Below are 24,896 nucleotides of genomic sequence, written 5' to 3'. Positions count from 1 at the left end.
TTTAGGACAATCCCCTCCCTTGCCCAACCCAAGATGTAGTTGGCTTTCTGGGCTGCAAGCCCACGTTGCCGGCTCACGTTGAGCTCTTTGCCCACCAGAACATCCAATGGAGGTTATAAAGCTGCAGCTCTGATTCTTGTTGGGGACTTGCTCAAGTTTTTGAGTTTTGGGTTTCTGTGATGTGCGAGCCCATAATCCTTGGGCTTTGAGGTTAGACCCTGTTGTTTGAGATCTCCCCCCCGTCTTTTGCATCACCTGCTTTGGCATCTGCACCCCAGCATTTGCAGTGCATGTCCGTGGTTTGCTCTCCACGAGGGGTTGTTACACTGCCTCTCAACTCTCTTGAGATCTGTAGGGAGCCAAAAGGCACGTGCAGCTGGTGCAGAAAGGCTCTTCCCCCATCAGTCACTGGATGTGCCTGCTGGCTCCTGACAAGCGACCACATGCGTGCCTCTGTTTGTGACCCTGGCATCGAGTCTCCTGCGTGACCAAAGGATAGCGAGGGATCTGGCTGCAGCTAGGAGGGCGGTGGTTGCTCATTGCTCATTATTCGTTTCATTTCATTGCGCATCATTTAAATCTTTTATCAGTCTTGTAATGGGAAGCGAGTGCTAGAGAAATTGTCTAGCCCATGTGGTCAAACGGCAAGGGGCTTATCAAAGATTTTGGTCAAATGGGGCTAGAAAAGCCATGGGAAAAGTGAACTGATGCTTTTTGATGACAGAGACGGCGCTGCCTTGGGGCGTTTTAGGGCTGAAGTTTTTGCTGTTGAGGCCTGTGATGGTGAAGCCTAAAGCTGGATTTCGTTACGCACCAAGTTTTGACAGGCTGTGTGTCTGCGAGCTTAGTAAACTGCAGCCGTGCGTGTCCAGCTCGTGAGAGCAACGCAAGCGGGCTGTGGAGGCAAAGAAGAGGAGAGTTGTTCCTACAGATTTGCTGGAAAACCTGATTACTTGGCTTGCTTTGCTGATAGACGACTTGATCCTAATGTGATTGAAGTGGAGAACTCCCTCTGGGGTAATTACAGTCATAAAGATTTAATGCGATTCCACTGGAAAACGCTTTAAGATGAGTATTTAGTCTTGAACTTTTTTTTTCTTTTTTTCCAAAACATTTATGAGATTTAGTTCTAAGAGCATTTTTGTTACAGCAAATGGTATTTAAATCTTTATGGGAAAGCAAGGAAAGGTTTCTGCTGAGCATCCCAGCCTGGGTGTTGCTCCCAGGCTCCGGTGGTGTTTTCCAGCACCACAGTGGGAGTGGGACCCGTACAGAAAAGTTCTTACAATGCACAGGTTGACCTGCTGCCCCCTTGCCCTCATAAAGGTTCAGCTGTTAACTACTACAAAGGCTGCTCCTGGTTTTGGGGAACGTGTTCTGCATTTCACTGAGCTGACAGGAGGAACGAGCGTGTTGTACGTGCCAAGAGGAAGACCGGCCGCCTGCTCTCCGGGGACTGGAAGCTCACCTCTCACCTGTCGGGCCTGTCAGCACGTAACACGAGGTGTCAAAATACCTGAGGAGTGACCAGATGGCAAAGCACTCTTGCCTGCTTCCCTGGAAACTGTGCAGTCTGTGAACTCGTCTCCTCCACGCGCTCGTCGCTTTGCTGCAATGAAATGTGTCTGCTGGGTTAGGAGCTAAGGCAGGGACAGGCTTTCCAGCTGTTCGTTCCCAGACCCTAATTTTACTTACGAGAACACTGCCTGCAAAGTACTGCGATAAGCTCTGCTAATGCCTGCCCCATTACTGCGTGCAGGGCAAGGCTTCGGCTTTTTTTTTCCGTTTGCCCTCAAAATACGAGCTGATCCAACTTCTATTTTTAACCCTCCTAAGTGAAATGAGATTAAACATGAAGCAATAGTCCACAACAGCAAGTAATTTTCCCAGAATGATTGTAGAAACCTGATAAACACATTTCTCATTTATTTTAAGAGGAAGAAGGAGGAGAAAAAATGCCCATCACGTGATGTCTTCAGAGAAGGACAGGTCATGCCACCAATTCTGGGACTGTCTCTCTCTCTGTCCGTCTGTCTATTTTCCATCTTTTGCTCTTGCCCATGAATTTCTTTGTATTTACCATCCGGTATTTATTCTGCCCTGTCTGGGTTTCTCTTTTATTTTCCTCTCTTCCTTTAGCAATACTGCATCGAATGGCTTCCATTTGTTGAACGTTCTTGTTTATGAATATTGCTCTTTTAGGAGGACTGAAGAAGAAACTGTTTTGGGCTGAATAATGTAACCTGCAGAGGTTTATACATTCTTACAGAAGGCAACATGGCCTTGCTGAAGCATAGCTCAGGGAGCACATGTGTATGCATATTTGTTTGAAAAAGGCTGAACCTGTCAAACTTGTCCATAGCATGGCTAGTTTGTGTTGAAGAACTACTGGAAATGTGACATTTCTCTGCCTCCGCCCCATGTGGCAAAATGCTTTCTAAACCATAGCAAAGAATTTGACTCAAGTTGGGAGAAAAATGGTAGCAAAGTTCATTGGAAAATACTTTTTTTTTTTTTTTTTTTTTTTTTGCTTTCTGTAATTCAATTGAATAAAGGCCAAGATGGACAGTTGATTCATATTCTTTAGCGTCCTTTATGACCATAGTAGATGTGTATCTGCTATTAGTAGAACATTTCCTTATTTTTTTCAGTTCCCTGTTACCTCTCTCCAGCCCATCCAGTGCTTGTCTGCTCTCTGAGAAGTGACTTCCGTTGCCTTTTTTTTCTCTTATACATTTCTTCCTCTTTCTATTTTAAATAATGCAAGTAATTTGGAAACTATTACTCAGGAAGGGGGTGGTGCTTTTTCTTTATGCTTATTGCTTAAAATCCAAGCTTTTATAATCCGTTCATAATCTGAGTATGCAGGCATTATTTAGAGATCTAGATAAGACTAATGTTATTAGTGGGTGGGCTTGTTTTGTTGTATTTTTTCATTTTTATTCTTGTTCTGTAAGCACAGGCAGAATCTTTAAGTAGGCACAGACCGAGCAATCCCTCTGATTCTCAGTTTCCCTTCCGCCAGAGATGGTTTTTAGGTTGGGGTGAGATTCTGTTTTGAGCCCAGCGCTGTAGGTTTGCAGAAAGTCCTCTGTGACCACAGGAGGATGGCTCAGGTTGCGCTTCGTGTGGTGACTGCCTGTTTTAATCAACATTTCATCCTCCTTTTGTCATCAAACGAGCCTTCATGCCACAAAAAAAAAAAGAAAAAAAAAAAAAAGACACCTCCTGCAAATAAGTTTAGGAAGTGGTGTGTTAGGGAGTTCAGAGTCCGAACTGTCACTTCTAGCAGATGTACAGACTAATGGTAGGGACAGGCTGGAGAAAAAATGTTGTGGTAACTTCAGAAGGTTTTAAAAACTGAGATCTCTTTGGCATTTAGCTGTAAGTGAGGCCAAAAATAGCTGTGTATATGCTATCCAATTGTTACTGAGTTTCGTGTTCAAATGAGAAAGGAATTTTACCAGAGAACGTTGGGGTTTGTGAATTTATACGCAAAAAATAAGATATTGGGTTTGGGGGTTTCTGCTTGGTGGGAACCTTGGAGAAGAAACTGCATGCAAACGGTCCATTCAGAACAGTTTTATCTTCCCATGTGCACATTTGATAAGTCTGTGTGAAATAAGCTAAATAAGATTAGAAGTGCAGGAAGGATGTTCTTTGCCTGACACTTCATCGCAAGCACGTGCTTGTTTTCCCCATCTGCAGTATCACTTTAATAATTTTCTTGTTGCTGTGTTGTGAGAGCCATCCAAGAAGACAGCTAAATAAAAGTCAGGGAAACCCAACCTTAAAAATACTTACATGTCCACTGGATGTTCATTGACTTGGTTAGTGTCTCCTGGGCAATGAATCAAAAGGCTTTATGGGTTAGAATAAGAAGGAGATGTTGCACAAGTTCTGTTACCCGCTAGGAAAAATTTAAACAGTGGGTGTACAAACAAAATACATTATGCTCCTGATGATTGTCAGTTCTTTTCTGTAAGCAAATGGTTTAATATTCACTTTGACTGTATTACAGCTCAATATGAAGCAAACTGAAGTAATACTGGGTGCAGTATGGGGCTTGAATGAAAGAAATCGCATGGATGAAGACTTAAAGATTTTAATTAAAATCTTTGTACTTTGATTAAATGGATTGTTAAAGTCACTTGTGATTTCTGAATTACGAGTTTGGTGAGGTGGACAGACCTCTAGTTCTGTTATTTATTTTTTTTCAAAAGATGGATCGCCGTTTCCAATTCAGGCTGTTGCATCTAATTTTGTCTTAATTCCGGTTCTCAGGAGAGCTCACAGACTCTGACACGCAGTGTTTGTGGGACACAGCCTACCAACTAGTCCAAAACCTCTATCATCTTAAGAAACGTGGGAAAGTCTACTGCATTAATTTCTGGGGAACATCTGTGGGAATAGCTGTTTTATTACAGGAATGGATACATCTTGGGAGAGCTGCTGGTTAGTACGTACTTAACCTCCTGCCTGAAGCTATCATTGGCCCTAGAAGCTGCCTAACTCCCTTGGACGGATGAGAAAATGCCTGTACACCGTCATGGCCAGTTCCTGGAGCTCTTGCGTTACCGTTGACAAGTCATGTTTTATTTCTGGAAATGAAGTGTGTTCTTTTTCCCAGTGGATTTTGCCAATTGTTGTTTCTCACTAGTATTGCATGCTTGTCAGGCTCTATTTCTCAGAAGAGAGAATGATTTTAAGTCTGTTTTCCTTTTCTGTGTACCAAAGCACATGTCTAATGGATCTAATTAAGCAAATACAAAACTCCCCAGATTACCAAATATTGTTCCATTAAGGAAATAGTATTTGAAGTCATGTTTTTATAGGCTGAATTATATTCAAAGAGATAATGGGTATCAACTGAAGATGAATACAAGCAAAAGTCTGTGACCACATCTGTTTTTTGTTGCTTAAAAACACCTACCCAGTCTCTGGAAAGTAAAGCTGTCATGGGTTGCTCATTGTCTGATGTGCATAAGCCGTGCTTCCCAGGAAAAAGTGCATGTTTTTACAAATCTCAGAGCATATAATGTGAGGAAGCTTTTGATGTCTAAAAAAGGTCTCTTACAGGCTCTAGTTTTTAAAATAGACTTCATGGTGCCTTAGTCACTTGAATGAGTAGTTGTAGTAATGTAAATGGAATCTTTGATAGCTGAAGATTTGTCTTGAAGTAATAAATCATCTGTTATAGCCAATACAAATCTACCCTTGGTGTCATGCTTATAACACAACGCTTCTTGATATGTGATTGGGATAGTCTGTAAAGAAGAAAAGTGGGCCACAATGTTATATTGCAAAAGTATGCTTATGGAGCAGTGTAGAAGAGATTAGGTGGGGAAGAAGGCAGGATCTCCATGTACCATATACTTAGCTCAAAATCTGAAAGCTTAGAAATACCCTAACATGTCTCACTGATGGCAGGGAGTGACTCATGGTGTTGCAGTGGATCCTGCGCTCCAAGGTCTGTCTGTACACCTCTTGAACGAATGCTGAAAGTGATTCAGCTGTGGGAGTGGGTGGATAGAGCAGATTTCAACACCTCTTGAGTCCCGAGGAGTTTTCAGTAATGGTACCAAGGTGTACCTGTTGTTTATTCTGGCAGTGGGATCTTGTTGCTGCAGTGGGAGCTGGACTACAGCTGCTCACTGTCCTGGTGGTGCTCAACACTCATCCTAGGCTCCCAGTTTTTAAAAAGCATGAGAGGGAGGCCTATAATCAGATGCATTTTATCTGCTGTTAGTTATTAACATAGAAGAACCACTCATTTTTTTAACTTTTCAATTAATCCTTAGAAATAGCAATAATATTCACTGTAATTTCTCATTCTGACTGTTATTACATAGGAGCATTGTTAAAAATGATGGAAAAAATTGTAATGCTGTCCAGAATATAACTAGAACTATAATTTTTAGCCAACTTAAATTAAGACATTTCCTTGAGCTTGAAGTCCAGAATTCAGAATGAACAGCCAACATTCAAATGAGCACTCATAGGAGGACAACTGTGCTTGTTTAAATTGTACAAGTGTCTGTACAAGAAAAGACATGGAAGATCAGTGAAGCCCTTAACTGTTCTTTCATTCTTTGTAACTTGTATCTAGTTTCCTGTGCCAGAATTAAATGTTTCCAAGCTCGGATGAAGAATATTACAATGAGTTGCTGTTGTTTAGTTGCTTGAAGACCTTTATCGCTGATGGGTTTTCTTGTGAATTTCAAAGAAAATGTCTTCAGTAATATCTTTGTGCAGTTATATGCACAAAGTTGATTGATTGCATTCTCTTCCAGTTAAAATTTATATTATTTTCACTTATATATATTTTAAAGTAACTTTTAGATAGTGTTCTTATTTGCAAGCTGAGAGTGATTCTAGTCTGAACGATAGACTGTATCAGTGTGTTATTTAAAACACATGCTATATAACGTTCTGCCAAAATTCAGTATGGTTGTTGCCTTCTGGTTTCTAGTTATGTACATCCACAATATTAAGTGATGCGTATTGCATCTTAATGTGCACCCTTATCTGCAAGAGAAAGAGATGTAAATGATTGCTAATTGTGACACATGGTTTCCTTCCTCTGTTTGGTGTGATAGCCTTTTGTTAGCAAGCTATATCAGGTGCTTGTGCTGCATGAACGCACACAGGTTTTAAGTGTAACTCATAGAGAATCTTAACCACTGGTCTGATGATCTTTGCCAAACAGGCGAGCTTAATTGTCCTGTAGAAGCCCTAGTAGTATTTGTTATCTTCTTCATGCTTAAAACTGCAAGTTTGGTTGTAAGCTTCCTCTTTCAGCTACACTTCAAAGTCAGATTTATATCATGTGTCAAGCACAATAAGGACCTTTGTTTTCTATGAGCTTAGCAAATTATTGCCAGAATTTTTGTTGTGTCTTACAAAAAGAGTTGTGAAGGGGATGAGATTAAAAACCAAACCATCAGTTACATATGTGAAACATTTGAAACTCATAAAAATCAATAATAGAGAAGGGTTACCTGGTTATTTGATCCACATGTGAATCTTCATTGGAATCACATTTAATTTATTACACCTTTGCTTCTTATAAAGTGCAGAGGACGCACTTTATGTCCTTGGCTTTGGTGTAAGAATAAAACAGGAAACGATTTTTTGCACAGCTAAACTGAGGGGAAACTCCAAAATTCATCTTGGTCTTGACTCTCTGTACACAAGGTGATGGGGCTTGAGGTTGGTAGGTCACCCTGTTTCTTCTTCCATTCACATAAACCTCCACAAAATGGTGAAAGGTGGTAGGTGTCGGAGAACATACAAACAGGTCCTCACACAAATTCACCGATACGACAAATATTAAAAGGGAACATATTTCATGCTGCTGTGGAAGATGGTCCTCTTCGTGAAAGACCTGTGTGTATGAAAGGAATGTGAGTCTAAATAAACAGTTCTTTTAAAACAGAAAGTAAAAGTGCTTTTTTTCGCTTACAAGATAATTAGAGTTGAATGTGCCTCCAGGTAAATATCTTCATGATGAAAAGCAATCAATGCACAGATATCATGAATTGAAAAAGACAGTGACACACTAGACATCTCACATCTTAAAATAAATTACCAGAGCTCCGATTAAGCTGGAATCCTGATACAGCAGAGCAGTTACTTCTAGTATGGATTGCCATTTATTTTCTTAATCATGTAACAGATGGCAGCCAATCCATCATGAGACTTAGGGAAGGCAGAGCTCCCCTCCTAAACAAAATAGTACAAAACTTTCAGGAGAGAGCTTTTAGTGCTGGATGATAAAAGGCTGGATTCTGTTGCAGATCACAAGCTGCGTGTTGTTTTTTGGAGGGTGGGGGCTGTTCTTTCTGGTTTTAGTTTATATTTTCTCTAGAAAAAACTCAGGTTAAGAAGGATGTGGTGTATTTGAGGAGGTGGTTGTTGGCCTCGCTTGCTTTGACGCAGGAAATCTGCCTCTGTTGTCTGTCACTTGCACGACCTGCAAACTCTTTGTCCAGGACTAGTTCTTGTGTGGGTTTTTGTTGTTTTTTTTTTAATCTACTGTTGTATTTCAATCCACTCGCAATGTGACTAAGACAGTGTGCTTTGCACTTTGGTGACAAACATAGACCATCAGTGGGGAGAAGCAGCAGATCTCGCATTGATCTGCAGGGAGTCCGAGGCTTTGGGAGCAAGATGGCCGCTTCCCTCAGCGCCATTTGCGGATGAGCGCTAGGCCTCCTTTCGAGCAGCGGTTTTAAAAGGCACAGATGTATTACGTTTTGTCTCGGAAAGTGGTGAAGGTGTTAACCCAGGGGACATTTCAGACCTGAGGGCTTTGTTTCTTCTATGTTTGGCACTGGTAACGTGTGGTGTGCAGTAGTAGGAATACAGTGTCGAGGAAAAAGGGTACAAATCCCAAGGATTTTAGCCTCATATTGCCTTGCTGTTCTCTGCATTCCCATGTTCTTGGAGGTGGCATGGATGAGTCGCATCCATTTTGGGTGAGGATGAAACAGAAGCATCTGCTTGAAATTACAACGGGGAAACTTAGTGACAGTTTCCTCCCTTCACATCCTGTCTTCTCCTCCCTTCAGATGCATTTAGCGAACGTTCCCAGTTAGGCGGTGCAAATTTAAGGCTGTAGGATTACCGGTTTTGGAAAGATCAGTGGAAAACGTGGATGTCTATTAAATAAAATGGGTTTTGGAAGAATTGTTTCTGTTGCTTTACCCCTTGCAGACCCTTTGCAAAACACACGGCATTTACTGTAACAGAGTCCACTGATGCTTCAGAAGAAGCTGCAGCTGCATTTTTAACACTTTGAGATTTTTACAATTACAGTTGATACAATTACATTTTTACAATTGCTTTCCCATAGAACAGACCATCAGGACAGCAGTATTGTACTGGATGCCTGTCCCAGCTACCCAGTACAAACCAGTTGGTATGCCTGGGACGTACTGGGGAAAAGGGCCAAGCTGACAGTGAAAAGCTTCCTTGCTATCCTGTGCTGCATTTCCAAAGGCATTCCCGGCTTCATCCCTACTGTTAGAGATCCCATACCATACCATACCATAACATACCATAGCTGTCCTGGGGCAGAAGCGTGAGATAAGTAGTGTAGTCAAAATGAGTTGTAATAGGAATTGTCAGGTTATTTCCATAACTGAGTTTTGTTTGCACTATCCCTTTAAAATCTGATATTTGCAAAATCTTAAAGATACAACCTTTTGGTGGACTGTTCAGCTTAGAGTTTTTAAAAAGTACTTCTGAGCAAGCTTTTCCCTTTTTCTCTTCCATTTTTTCCTGCAGTCAATTGCTTCAGCAGACATGGATTTGAATCAGCTGGAGGCTTTTCTCACTGCCCAAACCAAAAAACAAGGTGGCATCACATCTGATCAAGCTGCAGTCCTCGCAAAATTTTGGAAGAACCACCGAGTAAAGATCCACGAGAGCCTGGTAAATCAAAGCCGTTGGGATAATGTCTTGAAAAACATGAACTGGAGAGTGGATCTGAAGTCACAGTCAAGACACATCGATCAGATAAACACTCCAGTTGCAATAGTAGAAATGGAACTGGGAAAAAATGGTCAGGTAAGCTTGATTTTGTAAATTATGTAAACCTGATTTAGATAAGTATGCGTTGAGACACTTCACATTGCTGAATTTACTGCATCCGAATCAAATCAGTACTTTCTTTTTTAACCTTAATGTACTTGAACTTGTGGTCCCTCTTTGGATGTAGAGATATATTCTGTGTGATTAATGCAATTTTTGCTGATGTGTGTGCTGAGAACTCTGTACTTCAAGCTTGGAAAATCTCAAAACATTGAAATTGAACATAAAATCAGCCATACTAGCAATCATATTAAAATTATATTTGTATTCCATGCATTGCAAGTTTTTTTTTTCCTTTTATTTTTCTTTAACTAATCAAATAACAAAATTGGGTAATATCCGCAAAGTAGAAACTGAAAAAGAGCAGAGAAAAAAAAAGTTCGCATCATAAATGATCAAGTGTTCTTTGCATTTTAGGACAAATGGGGAGAAAAACTCTCCTTTATTTTATATAGTACCTATTTTTATCTTACAAGTAAATATTTATTACTGGTTGCATTATGCAGTCTGGTCTTAAATGCCTGAAAGAGAGAGCACTCTATCAGTGCTGAACACTGCATTTCTTTTTAAATTCAATGTGACCATGCAACTAAAGGCATGGCTTCCCATGTTCAAGTTTGGTTTATTCTTCCTCTTCAATGTGTTCATGTGAATCATAGTAATTAATCTCGTAACTGTAGGTACTGCATGCCACACTATGAGCATAGTAAGGGTTTTGAAAATAATAGTTAACGCTGATTAAGTTTCTTTTGATTCTGTAATATTTTGATAGCTTATAGCAAAACAGTACCTGTATTAGGCAAGCAGAGTATCTGCATGCAGACTCAATGACTTAACTGGAACTGTGTGGCTCTACCAAGGCCAGAATGAAAGCAAAAGTAAACTGGGATCCTGCTGAGGTGGTATATGTAGTCAAAAGTAATTTTTTTGTTCTCTTTCCTCTGTCTTTGAAAGCTTACCCTTCTTAAGTGATGATCCACCTCCACCTTCCCCCAATGTGTCTCTGCAGTGACCAACAACACAGTAATGGTGTACATTTTTAGTTTTTTCCCAGCCTCAAGAAAAGTGGAGTTTTCTGCTCAGCATCTTGAGAAACAATTATATTCCATTAGTAACAAATCAAAAAGGGGGGAAAAAAAGGTTATGTGAGTACATTAGTGAGCAAGTGTGAAAAATACCCATGTATATTTAAAAACAAAGAACCAAACCAAAACAAAAAAATACCACCTAGACTCAGAACCACAGCTGTATTTCTTAAATGAATTATGTAGGTAGTGACTCGTGTTTTGAGACTGTTTCCCCCAGTAATGCCTTATTAGACTAACATCAAACAGCAAGTACATTTGTAGTTCTTCCACTCTGTGCAGAGAAAGGGGATGTGAAGATGAAGCAAGAATAGATGCTTCTGAGACCTTGTTGTTTCTCGTAACAAAAAGCCCTATGACAAAACCAGAAAGAACTATTTTAGCAGTGTGGTTTCGTATTTCAAACGTACCAGGAAAAGCAGTTGTGTGAATGTGTTTTTTGAACAACCAATGGATGTAACTTTTACCTCCTTGGCTGAAGACAGGGCAGTAGCGAGCTGTCAGTAAGCCTGACATTTGGTGCAAATAGGGGTATTAGAGACTGGTACTTACAGAAATAATCATGGAATAATTAGGGTTATTACCACTTGAGTCAAATTTTATATATATGTATTTTTTTTTTTTAAGGAGCTGTTGTTTTGCATAACCTTTAGCTTAGGGTTAAACAGATTCTCTGATGAAGACCTTTCAGCAGGCTGCACTGTCGCATGACGGGCTGAGACAGGGCAGTTGGGGGACCCTCAGGACTGAAAATAGCAGCAAGTGGTTTGCGAGGTCAGTTCGTCCAGCTCTCAGCCTCTTCCCGTGTGTGCCTGGGACTCCTGGGAGGATGGAAGTGGAGACCACTACTATAGGGTGAACAGGTTGTTCTTGCATGCTGGATCCAGCCCCCAGATTTGAAACTTCTTGTCAGGTTTTATAGCCTTTTTACGTACTCCTGATCGATTTATATCTGTTCTAAATACCAAGTTTCTTAGCACATCAAAAATACATACACTGCTGCCTTTCTGAAACTTGACAGAGAGAACGTCTTTTCTGAAAGGTAAAACTGTCAGTCATAAATAAAATTTGGTGAACAGTGAAGATCTCCTGGATTTGTAGAAGAAAGCTGACTGATAATTCAGGAGAACAGTATTCTGAATAGACAGTTTTCCTTTGGACCCTTGATAACAGGGGAGTATACAAGTGCATTGATGTGTAGTGAATTGGCATTAATACTTCATATGTTTCAACGGAAGCAAAGAAGTGTTCGGTATAAAATGTACCTTTCCAGACTTTAAAGTCACTCTGATTCTTCTTGGTGCCTCTGTCTGGACTGACACTTTGGGGAGTGTCTGCTCCTTCTGCTTCAGTAAGTAACCTTGCTTTCTGCTTGCCACCTCTGAACTTTAATCAGTCAACTCTTCTGCGATGGAAAGAAAGAATGTATTAGTAAGACCTAATATGGCTAGAAAGGGGCAGTTTTAAGTGACTGGTTCATAAATAGACTAAGTTTACATTAAGGATGTCAAATCTTGTGAATGTTTTCTGGTGGAACAGAGATTTTTTCAGTTTATAGCTCATATGAATTAGCTTTTACCATCCTTTAGAAGAAAACTGAACCGTTAGTGCACTTAAAGACACTTCTGGTGAGAAACATTCAGTAATACCGGTGCTCCAAAATTTGGGGAGTTTTTTTTGATGTGTAGCTTGCAGTTTGAAGCCTTCTTTGGTGAAGATTTTAGAGTGACATTTAAAGTCTCCTTTATATTGGTTATATATTCTGTATATGTCCTGGCTAAAAGGAGATGAATGTGCTCGCCGTGATGAATGCTCTACTTTGAAAGCTCCTTTTCTTTAACAATCCGACTAAAAGAAATCCTTAAATAGTTGCACTTTAGCCTGCATTTTCCTTTATCACTCCGTGATATTTGGTACCCATCACTGCCAGTCATTTCTTTCAATCACAGCCCATCTGATTTTTGCACAATGATTTTAGCCATCTCCATCTCTGTACCTTGCTGACTTTTTTTTAAAAAAAAAAAAAAAAACAACAACAAAAAACACTTCTATAGCTCCCTGCCCCCTTCTTTACGTCCTTTCAATCTTGCTCTCCCTCCCTGACTGCTTCTGTATGAAATTTCAACCGGACACGAATCTGCTGGGAGGGATGGAGAGGGGAGCAGGCGAGCCACCCTTGTCGTGTCCTTCCTGCCCTGTTGGATTAGCACTGCTCCGTACATTGCACCTTGGCTGCTGCACCACATCAGGTTCCTGCAGTGATTTCAGTTTCAGTTGCTCCCTTTCAAGTCACAGATTTATATCTGACCTTGTCATTGATAGGAGAGAAAAAAAAAAAAAAAAGGTTTGGTTTTTCACTTTGGCTTGGTATAAAGGTGTATTTAAATTTGTTTTACTGACTTTGCCATGTTAGATGTGCCCTTGGGACTGTTTTCTTCCCACTGGTATTCTGCTCTGATTTGTTGGCAGTCTTTGTTGTTGGCCATGTACAAATGGAAATCAATAGCAATAGGAATATTTTACCCAGCAATTGTCACTCATCGCGTATACCTGTCACTTAGGCCCTCTGGCTAAGCAGACTGGCACCGAAGCAGACTGCTTGGACCAGAAATGCTGGAGCTGCTCTGCTGATGCCTCTCTGACAGTCATATGCTCTACAGAAAACCAGAGAGCAGCGTGAATGTTTTCTGATTCTCAAAAGAGACAGAAAGCTTTAGGTAACGCTGAAGACAGCACAGCTGAGGGCAAAAATGCTGCAAGAAAACAGTGCATTCGAGTGCTGTATTGTCACGAGCAATAGACCTGGTCAGCGTGATGACTCTGAGAGACAGATTTTTAAGGAGGTCATGATTTTTCCATTCTCTCCTTTCTGAGCTTTAAAGGGCTGGACAAAAGAATTAAATTTGACTTCCTTACAACATTATATATTTTGCAGTTTCATATCTGAGAGTGACCAAGTGATAGATTAGCGTGATTATAGCGCTTGTCTTTTACAGTTGGATTTATTCACAGAGTGGGTATTCTCACAATTCCTTTCTTTTCAGTGCTGGAATTACTGGTGGTCCACATAGTATTACTGTTACTGGAGTTTTCTAGGAAGTCAAGCCCATTTTATGAGCAAATAGCATTTTCTGTGCTACTTTGACATCAAGCTTGGTATTATGCTGCAGGATTCTTCCCAGAAAGACTTGAGGAAATAGCATCAGGATTACGGATTAGAGGTTTTTTCCATCAATATCTTGTATCAATGACAACATGAGGATTTACATTTTTTTTTTCCCCAAAGCATTGTATATCTCTTCTCTTTCCAGATTTTAAAACAGTTGTATCTATCTGACAGAGGTGTCATAAAACTTAGCTGATGGTGTGCATGAATACTGCTGGTGAGTATGACTGTACAACCACAGCATGTGTTGAAATTGGAACAATTTCTTGCAAACTGAAGGGCAAAGAGCAGTCTCTGATCCCATACCATTTCTCTGAAGTATGAAGTTTCCCCATTATAAAACAAACATGTTTTAAAAGAACGGGCCAACATTAATAACAGATTTTGTTAAATAAAAAATCTATTAATATTTTCAATGTCATTTCCCGTTCTCACCAGTGAGATAAATGCTTTCTGATTAAAGGACTCGGATGAACTAATCCTTTGCCAGTGTGAGAACTTAGCAGATGCTGAAAAAATAACTGACTCAGGATTTATCTGAGGTATATCAAATCTGCTCTCTGCTAATGGCTGGGTCCAAACCCTAATAATTCAGAGAAGTAGAGAATTCAAATGACCATAGACAATTGTCATTATCTATTGCTGTTATGTGGGAGATGAGATGCTGGTAGATTTTTGAAGGTGAAAAATTATGCTCTGAAGCTTGAAATTTGATCAACTTTTAGTTTGTATGACTACGAAGACTTTTTTTGCTGCTTGGGGAAAGAATGAGGTAGGTCCCAAACAACACTTTTGGGACAGCAGAGCTGTTTCTGGCTTGTTACTCGTGTATTCCATGGAAGTTGGAATGAAAATTTGCATCAACTGTGCTATAAACAAGTGGTAAGCTGAATTCATACACATTCACCAATATTAAAACTGAACATGCTTTCACAGTGTAATAAAAAATCTTAGGATTTAGCTTCTCCAAATCTCATTACCTTGCCAGGATTACAGACCAAATGCTGCTGAGGATCTGCTGGCGTTGAGCATGTTTTTGTAAGCAGGAGTCTGTGAAAGACTTGGTTTGCTCAGGCTGTGCTTATCTCCAGCAATAGCTTTTTCTGCTGAAGCAAGATCAGATTAGGAAGAAGTCATGAGTAAACCCATGCTGTGGGGAAGGAGGGATTGTGTCTGCGCTGGCTTTTTGTCCCTGGACACGAGGTGGAAGCACTCCAGGTCAGGCTGCTTCATAGCTGCTGCTGGAAATAACTTCAGGCGGTGGACTTGCAGTCCTTTCTGTGTAGGATGTGTTCTGAGAAGACAGATCGCCTTTTGTAGGACACCAGAAGAGATGCGTGCTGAGATAAAAACGCAGCTCTAGATACCCTCGCTGCGAAACAAGGGCAGTGTGTGTGGCCCACAAAGAGGGGAAGGAAGAGCAGCCACCAAACCATTTCTCCTTTCCAGCCTTAGCCTGTTTTAATCTCTGTAGTGGTTAATGTTATAGGAGCCTTGTTCCTGCCAGAAGTGGGGAAGCGCAGAGTCTGAATCGATCACTTGAACCGCACCGGGCTCGATATTTTTATATGATTAAAAACCACGAAATCCGGTAAGTAGAAGTTGGTGGAAAAAACAAACAAACAAACAAACAACAAAAACACAACACCTTTGCGACCAGGACAAATGTAATCACTCGAGCTGTAGTTCACCTTGGGAATGCAGGGGCTGGAGGGAACAGTTACATAACGCCGTACGGCAAAAAGCAAATAAAAACCATAAAGGGCAACGGGTCACCTGGCACGGAGAAAACTGGAGCACAGTTGGCTTACTGAACTCGGTTATTTCTTAATCCTCTGCGGGGTACCCTCTGTGGTCCTTTGCTTCATCAGTCTGATTTCTGTCACCTCTTCCTGAAAGCAAAGTGAAATTTGGTGAATGAGAAATAAGAATTAAATTGAGGTAGTAGTTAAATAGCTGTCCAGCTTTTATACTGTATATATTTGACTGTATTTTGAGGTGTACCTCATCTGTTCATCCTGTGTGAAGCAAGCAATGTTCCTAACATCGAGTAACTCTTGATGTATTTTACAATTAGTGGTGCTTACAGTTTTGATCCTCATTTATTGGTGCTGTGTATACGTGTGCCCACTCACATACATTGCTCGTCAGCTGTTCTTACTCTGGAACTGGATTTGCTGAGGGACTTAAATAAAACCATTTAAGTGAGACAGAAATATTGTTGACAGCAGCCAAGTTTAGGATATTCTGGATTAATTGAAGGTTACCTGTATGAAGATAGGTGTTACAGTAATGACGCATATTTATTGCCTTTCAACCTTGAAGTACTTTACCTTGGAATACGAAGTATGATGAGTCTGGGAAGGGGGCAGCTGGATTCAATAGATGTGGCTGTTGGAAAATGTTTTCAGCAAACTCATTTTACCACTCAACTACACCTTCTTGTGGAATTGGTGCTAAATGTTTATGTGAAGTGAGAAGGACTTGCCTTGCTCTCATCCTCCCTGTTCTCTCCCCATCTGCTCATGGCTTTTCTGCAAATCCTCACCCTGTCTGTCTGCCAGCTACATTCTGCCAGACCAGGTAGGTCCTCTTTTGGCACCGTGCCCTCAGCTTACAGCCCTTGACTCTCAATTTTGCTCTGTACCAAAAGCATTGCTGTGACCTTGCAACCTTTTATTTGCTGTTCCTGCAGGGCTGGTGTAGATTACCTTATGGCACTGGATACTTTGAGATCTTCAGGACTCAACCAAGGCTCATGTGGTCGTACGGTTATGAAAGTCCTGCTCTGAGCAGAAGGCAGGGCTGTGGACTTCTAGAAAACCCTGCCAACTAGTGTTTTGGAGTCTGTGATTGCCAAAATAACGTAACTGTGAAATTGGATAAAGTCACTGGAGTCAGACATGCAGCTGGAATCTATGCTACGACCTTCCTGAGTACCTTTGGGTTGAAACAGAAGGTTTAGTGCTCTTTAATTCAGTCTCTGTATGCATTTTGGTTCCTTCTCTGTTCTCGGAACCTCGCATGAAAGTTTGAGCCAGAGTTTCTGTTGCTTTTGTACTTCATGCATACAACAAGGGTTCCTGTGTCAGTAATGAGCACAGTGGATGGCTGTGAGCTTCCTTGGTGTTTCCTCAGCGCTTTGCGTTAATTCAGAGACCATAAATTGCATCCCCCCCATCACCAAATGTCTTGTTTAGTTTGAGGCAGGTCGGCAGAGCAGCTTAAGCACGAATCTTGGACTACTGCTGTCATGTAAGTAATAGCAGGTGTCACCTCTGTCCCTGCAATACCCCTTCCTTCGCTACAGGACACAGAGCTGAACAGAGACTGCAAATACACAAGTTAAAGCACAAAATGGCAGCGTGCAGACAGGCACCATGTGGCTGCATGACCAATGCTTGGCCTGTGCCATTGATTCTTGGCTTACTAAAAAGCAGCTTACAGTGCAAAAATGGTGTCCGTCACCTGTTGTGGTCCAGAGAGACCATTTGCTGGTTTAAGAGGAACCAGGGGTGGCTATATGGAGGTCGGTAATTAGGTTTGGCACTGCCCACCTTTTATAGAACAAGCAGCTTTGGGTTGAACAACAAAAAAAAAGCTTTGGGTTTTGTAGAACAAGCAGTTTTGGGGTGAACATGTCCTGTGATGCAGCTTCTTTTTTTGAAGGGAAACATGGTCAAAGGACCAAAATTTGTGATCTCCGCTAGCTTGTTCTTAATCAAAGTCAAAAGTTTTCCTTGACACACCCCAGAAAATAAAAAAAAAAAAAAAAAAAAGAAAAGGAAATAAAGATGGATTTATTTTTTTTTTTTCTGGATGGCCTTTATACAGCAAAGCAACAGGCTTCTTTGTGCCTTAGCGTGTTGTGTTCAGTGTTGCTGGCCATCTGCGCTCTTCAGAGCACTCGGATGTCAACATCAGCAAGTGATTTGTTCTTAGAAAACTCAGCAAAAAAAGGAGTTGTTATGAACGTAAGTGCCCATTGCATTGGCTGACAAAGCGTCTTGTTTTTACAGGCCTAGCCTGGCCAAGTACATTTAAAATTGTTGTTTTTGCCAGTTGGCCAGCTTTCCCACTCTTGACAGTATGCCACATTGCTGCTGAAAGGCTCTTTGGAGATCCTTCCAGGTTTGTCATGGTCTCTCTTGAGATCCCTGAACATTAGTGTACGGAGATGTAAATAAGAACAAATTCTTCATTTATTTTAATTAGGAAGAGCTGCTGCAGGAGAAAGTATTGGAAGATAGAAAATTGGAAAGCTGGCATGTAATTGGGGTGAAATACTTGTAATTCATACCCTGCTTTGCTGCTTAATCCTTTGAATTATTTTTATTCTGTTTATACACATAGACACACGTACACTCTTTAAAAAAAAACTGGAGTCCAGCTTTGGCTGTGCAAGAATTAATCCAACAAAAAGAAAGAAGTGCACAACAGCAAAGCAAAATCGCTCCAAACTGTACAATTAAACTTGCTGAGCTTCTCTGAATGCTTTAGTTTTTTGAGGGAAGAGAGAGCCTGTGTCATTTCTTCTGAGCAGCTTGTATGTTATCTGCCAGCAGCTTTGCTTTTTCACCTTTACTCTCAATTTGAGTCGCCACGTGGCGAGGCCTTCTATGAATAAACGAGGCAGCATAAGGCATGGGCGGCAGGAGAATGCGATTCGTAGGCAGTTCTCACAGCACAATCTTTTTGTTGAGGAGATATTTATCTTCTAATTTCTCACAAGCTGTGGCTTTCTGTCCCTTTAGTGCCTCTAGTCATCTGTCTTGTCCTAGTTAGAAATGGAGGAAAAAAAAAAGATAAACATCACTGCTATTTTCTTTTTTTTTTTTTTTTTTTTCCCTTATCATTCCCATTATAAAATTGCTAACTGAAGGATTTGAGTTACAGCTGCTGGAAATTGGTGGTATACAAAGCTGTCCTTGCCAATCTGTAACTGAGCGTCGATGCTACAGTACTGGGGGCTCCCCATACAAAAATGTAGTTAATCAACACGTGAAATGCTTGGAAAACTAGTGCCGTGTCTCTATAAAAGCAAATTCTCATTTCTTCTGCAGATGTTGATACTGCTATCCGTGCATAATGCTAACGGCAATGCCTAGGTTATCCTAGATGCCAGGAAAAAATAAAAAATGAACTTTGGGAGAGGCTTTTGCCCCTTCCCAAGGGAGTGGATTCAAGCTGCAGGAAGCAAGGCTCTTTTTGCAGACACCGACTTCCACCTCGTATAGGTCAGGTTTTTTAGCAGATGACTGGTGGGAGTCTGCACAGAAGAAGCTCCAATATTTGTTGGCATTTGCAAATTCACTTACCTCATTTCTGTGTGCGTATTAAATAGATTTGTCTTTGTGTACCTGAGTACTCTGGCTTCTGCTGCACCTTGCTAATAACACTGACCAAAAGGAAGCAAGTAAAGAGAACTACCACTGGGAAACACATGCCAACCTCAGGTACTTTTGAGTTAGTTTTTTCTTGCAGCGTCATGGACTTGGCATTCCTTGACCTTGTTACCTGTTCTCACCATTGTGTTAACCCCACGAGTTACGCATTTACAGAGTTGAAAGTGAAACAGTTGAGTGAGTCCAGCTCAAATTAAAATATTTTGTTCCCTCCCTGTCCTTTTCTTTTTTCCCTAAAACTATTTTTAGTGAGCATCAATTTGCTGAGAGGTCACGGTAAGAGCACAACTGAGCAAAAGAAATTGAGAACTCTGCCATCTTTTAAAAAAATGTTCTTTTAAACTCATGTGTTCAAAGGATCAACTATTTTAAATACTTGCTAGCATTCTCTTGAACATGAAAAGTACATCAGCTTGCTTTGAGCACAAAGGACACCTTCCAGTAGTGCCAGCCTTTCTTCAAAGAGTGCAGGTGTCTTATAGAAAATGAGAGACATGGCCAGCGGGCATGTTTGGTGTTGCAGACTTGATCTGAAGAAGTGTGGAAAAGGTGTCGGGGTTGGAAATTATCTGAAATGGTACCTGGAGGTGGGAACCTGATGGGATTGCAATAGCAATGGAATCGTGATATTTCAGATGACAGCATTAGTTTACTTTGTTTCTAGGGTATTTCTCACTTCATTGCATTCACGATGCTCATTAAGTATTTCAATCCTATTTATTGTTGTCCAATTATATTCTCCACTTATTTCCTCCAGTGCTGGGGGTAAGCGTGGTGAGCTGATCCACAGAGTGTGCTGAGTTGTGCCATGATCCTAAAGCATGGAAGCAGCAAGGAGCAGAGCTGAATAGCCATGCAACTCTTAACTCAGCAGTCACAGCTTTAACAAACATATATTTTTTTCATACAGTCGTTACAAGCTGGTTGCTCCCAGCAATTGCATCATCAAAATAGCTTTCCCTGTTCCCTTGTGTGCCTCTGTTCATTTTTTTTCTCCTTTTTGCTTGTTTTGAGAATACTACTGGGGCAGTGTGCTAAAGCACGGGTCTGCCTGCATTTCCCTGAAAGAAAACGGCTGGGAGGAGCTCACTGGGGCTGCTTTGGGTTAAAATATTCTTCTTTACTGCTTCAAAAGTTCTGGAAATGACTGCTTTGAGCATAATTCCAAGAACAAGTCCTCTTCAATCAGAAAGAGATGCTCATTTTAACTTAAAAAAGATACTAAAGAACCCTTTGATTAGGAAAGCTCTGTAAGCTGTAATTTGGCAGAGACGTTGACACAACTTTTTTTCTGCTCTCCTTTCAAATTGTGAGTTGCACAACTCCACAAAGATAATCAGACATGCAAATCTTGGATATATTTTTAGTTCAACTCACTGATGTATATTCATTAATATGTTAATAAGACAATGAAAGCATAATTTAAATGTCATTTGCTTAATTTGGTTAATAAATGCTGGAAATACAGGCCCACTTTTAAAAGTAAAAAGTTCTCTTAAGCCACAATGATCGTCTAAAACCTCCTTTTAGTGACAGAATTGCTTTTTTACCCTGACCATGCTCAACCAAAGGATCTGAATTCTCGTCCTTCTTGTATCGGTGGTCACATTCCTGACAATTTAATTGCAATAAACTGCACCAAGGGAAAGTTACTGAAGATTGTGGCATTGTAATTTGAGTAGCCAAACAATACTAGGTGGAGTTAGATGGGCAGATCTGAATGGAAAGAGCAAAGTTTCCTCACGTTCAGACATGGCTTGGCTCCACCAATGCAAAGCAGTGGTCCTCTCTCCCTCCAGTTAGTTTGCGCTGGCCTAACCAAATGAAATACTGGCAAATTACTGCTGGAATTAAAATAAATCCTCTGACAGCTTCTGAACCTTCATTGAATATGCAGGGCTGCTCTAATAACTGTTTCTTTCAGCCTGTGAAGTGATATTTGAATGCTTACAGGCAGTAAACTTCGAGTCAAATTGATTCCATTTCTATTGAATCACTCTCAAAAGTGGAGCTGTGCTTTAAGTGCTATTATTAAAAAAAAAAAAATCTTCCCATTTAACCTGTAAATATGCCACGGGACTTGAGAAAATTAGTTTGATAATGACTTTTTTTTTTTAAGGGTTCAGCCTGGAAGGCAGCATCTTAAAAGAAGTCAGCATTGAGGAGCCTCTAATGGATCGAGTTATGCTAGCCCGACTTATTTGGTCTGAAGTAATGAGGCATGACAGATCATGAGTGCAACGCATCATTTTCAAACCAATAACCCCTTTCAGAAAATTACATTTCTGCTCTAAGCAGTCATTTTGAATTATCTACAGCTAACTTTAAGCTGCCTGCTTTTATGGAAATGGAGCGCTTGCGTTTCCCAATAAATATCAGCGCGGTGCTTCGAGGCTGCTATCAAGTACGACTGCCTGGGAAAAGCTCGAGCCTGATCAAACTTAATTACACTGGAACCTGTGTCTGCCTACAAATATCTTGATTATATAATGAGAACAAACGTGACACATGGCAGAACTGGCTTTTGTGGTACCTGCTGCTGTGAGGACTTGAAGAAGAGCTGTTGGTTCATGTGCTGTCTCTTACTTGGGATACAGGCACTGGCACCAGCGTCTTCTGGTATCGTTTCTCTTACTGTCTCTTTCCATAGTAGGAGAAAAGATAATGATTGAATCCAGTAGACTTCCATGTTTACTAAAATGCCCTTTTATTTTTTCTTCTCGCTGTGGTCTTCAGGTCTGTGGGCCTGAAGTTTGGCGAGGTAGATCCCACCCAGGCTCTGAAATGAATCGTGATTAAATGGTGGCTTGACAGCAACCCTCTGGATGAACAGTGTGGGTAAAATAGAAAAAAACAAAAACAAAAAACTTGCTGCTTTGTTCAGCTCGGAGCAGCTGGGCAAGCTGCTGGCTCAGCCCTCGTTTTCTAGGAAACAGGACCAGAGGAGAGAGGCAGCTCCTCCCTTTACTCTGGGGGAAAAGTACTCGAGTGGATGTCATCAAACTCTGTCTGCTGGAGCAGCGCTGGCTGCTAGGTGACAGCGACCTGCCTGGGTTAAATTGCAACTCTCAGGGTAAGATGAATGCGAGATATAAGTGAAAGGACAAATAAAGCCTCTTTAAACATGTGGCTTTTTAAAAGCTGCATTAAACAAGCATCGAGTTTCAGAGCAGAGGCATTTACAAGTTTAAGCATGCCAGACACAACCTGTGACGGGTCTGGCGCTGATAAGCAGTGATCCAAGAGCGCCGAAATGCCATAATTAGCTGAATATTGTTTGTGACCTAGCTGCTTTGGGTCGTAACACTTTCCTCTGCAAACACAGTGAACCGAGCTTAGGGGACACCAGGGAAGAGTAAACAGGAGGAAGACAATTCCCCCAGCTGAGAACAAGGCTCTGAACCACGGCAGACAAACAGATCGCTTGCAAGGACCTAAAGCTGCTGTCTCCAGCGGGGGGGAGAGGAGGCTTTGGGCACCGCTTCTCTTAGCCAGGCAGTTTTGGAAGAGGGCTTTTGCAGCTAAAGGTGAGTTAGATGTTTGTGGCAGTAGCTTTTGCTGCATGAGCGGCTGCCGTCCACGCCAGGTTGAGAGCAAGAGCGTGATGCTGTGCCCCAAGACCAGGGGCTGACCTCAGGTTTTTCCCTTTTTTGTGCATTTCTTGCAACCATGTGCTTGCAGAGCAATGTGCAGAGCTCTCCACCAGCTCTCCCAGCACCCTGGGGAGATCCCAACCCACACCTCGCTCTCAGGGCAGCACGCAGAGCTGCAGGACAGAGGCTGAGTGCTGCCAGCATGCTTAGATGCAAACCAGGCCAAAGAATTCAGCTCTCAACCACGGGCTTGGGTGCGACTTCCAGTGCTTATGGTGCTCCCGGTCAGCCTGGCTGGTGTCTCCCATCCGAAGGGGATGTGCTTTCCAGCAGCCCCCCGTCTGCTGCGCTGTCGGGCTTTGTCCTTCAGGCAGGGAGCTGTCAGCAGGGCTCGTCCTTTGTCATCTCACTGCCTTCCCCGTCTGGCATGCCCGGCTTGGATGTGGTTCCTCTGCGTGCTCCTTTTACGCCCTTGGCTTGGCTCTGGCTGCGTGTTTGTTTTCTCTCCCCCGTGGTCTCTGTTTCATTCCCTGCCCGGAATAATAAGGGGCTTGTTGAAAGGGTGCTGTTAAGCAGTTTGTCGTCTTCATTCATTCCCACTTATTTATTGAGCATTCTTTTCCAGTGTGCTTTGAATGCAAATTTCTTCATGGTTTATTTTAATATTTATTACTGCGGAGGTTATACAAACCATCTCACTGTCATAAAACCCCCATAAATACTTACCAGTTAGGATGGTGTTACAATTCCCATTTCAGAGATGCAGAAAACATAAATAGAAGGATTTCCACTAATTTTGGCGCCCTGTTTGAGAAATGAGAAACGCTCAGCCTCAGTTTCCAGGCCCCTCAGCCTGGATAGCATAGCCAGAGATGGATAGCACGAGACCCTTTTTTCTCTTCCTGCAGTTTCCCATCAGCTTTGCTGTGCACCTTCCAGCTCCTGCACTGAACGAGCCTGGCCGCACCGCAGATCAGAGCCTGCCTCGCCACACAGCCCTGATTCATCGCCGAATGCCGTGGTTTGGTGGAAAAAAATAGGGTTGGATCCCACAGTGACAGCCCGCGTTGTGTATGCAGAAGGGCAGGAGGTTATCTGAGGTTGCCTGGCAACTCCAGCTCCAGCATCTTCTGTATTTTAAAAATTTTGGTTTGCAGTGCTTGCGTTCCTCGAATATAGTTGACCCTCTTTAAAAAAGAGGGTTTTCTTAAGGGTGCGTGCAGAAAATCCTTGCTTGGATTTCCTGTATGTACACAAGAACCTCTGGGCAAACAAGTTTACTTAATGGGGCCATGCAAATAAAGGCAGAACATTTGTGATATTCATGAGCCACTGGAGAAAATATTCCTGGGTTTCTTTCAGCCAAACATCCGGGATGGAGGTCTAGAGGAGCACGTTAATGCATCCCTGTCAAAAACCTGGCTTTTAGTGCTTTGCTCTTCTTTCCCTGTTGTTAGAGCATAAGTAAAATGCCACTTTTATCTTGAGTGGTTTGCCTTAAAGACTTGTGCTCTTTGTGAGTGCTTCATCCTTTCCCTAACATCATTTTTTTTTTCCCAAATGAGGAAGGGCTAAGCAATGCCACTTTATATATAGTGAAATGTAATCGTGATTATATTGGGTCCTGTCTCATCGGTGAAGTAAATCTACAGCTTAAACAGAGGAGTAGGTAAACACGCAGAGAAGTCTAAATTACAGCAGTGCAGTGGGGTGCCTGTAATATACCAGTGCTTGCTGAAACCAGAGGCTGCCCAGCTACAGTCCACGTGGGGTAGGTGCTGCCACTTTTCTTCTTGGCTGAAATGAGTATTTTGCCAGGCTGGGAAGCGAGGCTGAAAGCATGTTATAAGACAATTGGCCTCGGACTGTGTTTGTACAAGGAGGTGTGTGTTGTTTTCAGTAGGATAGAAAGGTAGCTGTGTTTGGAACGGCTGCTGAAGGTTGGTCAAGGTGTGGCACGCAGGATTAGCTGCGAGGACACACTGCTGCTTTTCTGAAAGATACTTTTATTATTATCTTTTGCTTTGTCAGAGTTGCAGAGCCCAGCAGG

General features: G+C 41.7%; 1 protein-coding gene and 1 long non-coding RNA gene across 2 annotated transcripts in view; both read left to right on the top strand.

Annotated features, from left to right (window-relative positions):
• The window catches only part of COMMD1 (copper metabolism domain containing 1), a 76,291-nt gene that overhangs the window by 11,503 nt on the left and 39,892 nt on the right, over positions 1 to 24,896 (top strand). The window contains exon 2 of the mRNA XM_005019110.5: positions 9,292 to 9,573. Within this exon, the coding sequence (XP_005019167.2) occupies positions 9,292 to 9,573 (282 nt within the window). The remainder of the gene's footprint in view (positions 1 to 9,291; positions 9,574 to 24,896) is intronic.
• On the top strand, positions 9,580 to 24,250 carry LOC140002089 (uncharacterized). The gene is made up of 2 exons (XR_011808021.1): positions 9,580 to 22,780; positions 23,755 to 24,250. It is a non-coding gene; the product is annotated as an uncharacterized lncRNA (long non-coding RNA).

The sequence above is a fragment of the Anas platyrhynchos genome, chromosome 3 (assembly GCF_047663525.1).
Source record: "Anas platyrhynchos isolate ZD024472 breed Pekin duck chromosome 3, IASCAAS_PekinDuck_T2T, whole genome shotgun sequence".
Classification (NCBI taxonomy): Eukaryota; Metazoa; Chordata; class Aves; order Anseriformes; family Anatidae; genus Anas; species Anas platyrhynchos.
The sequence above is the reverse complement of the archived record's forward strand: the minus strand, read 5'-3'. Positions and strand labels throughout refer to the sequence as shown.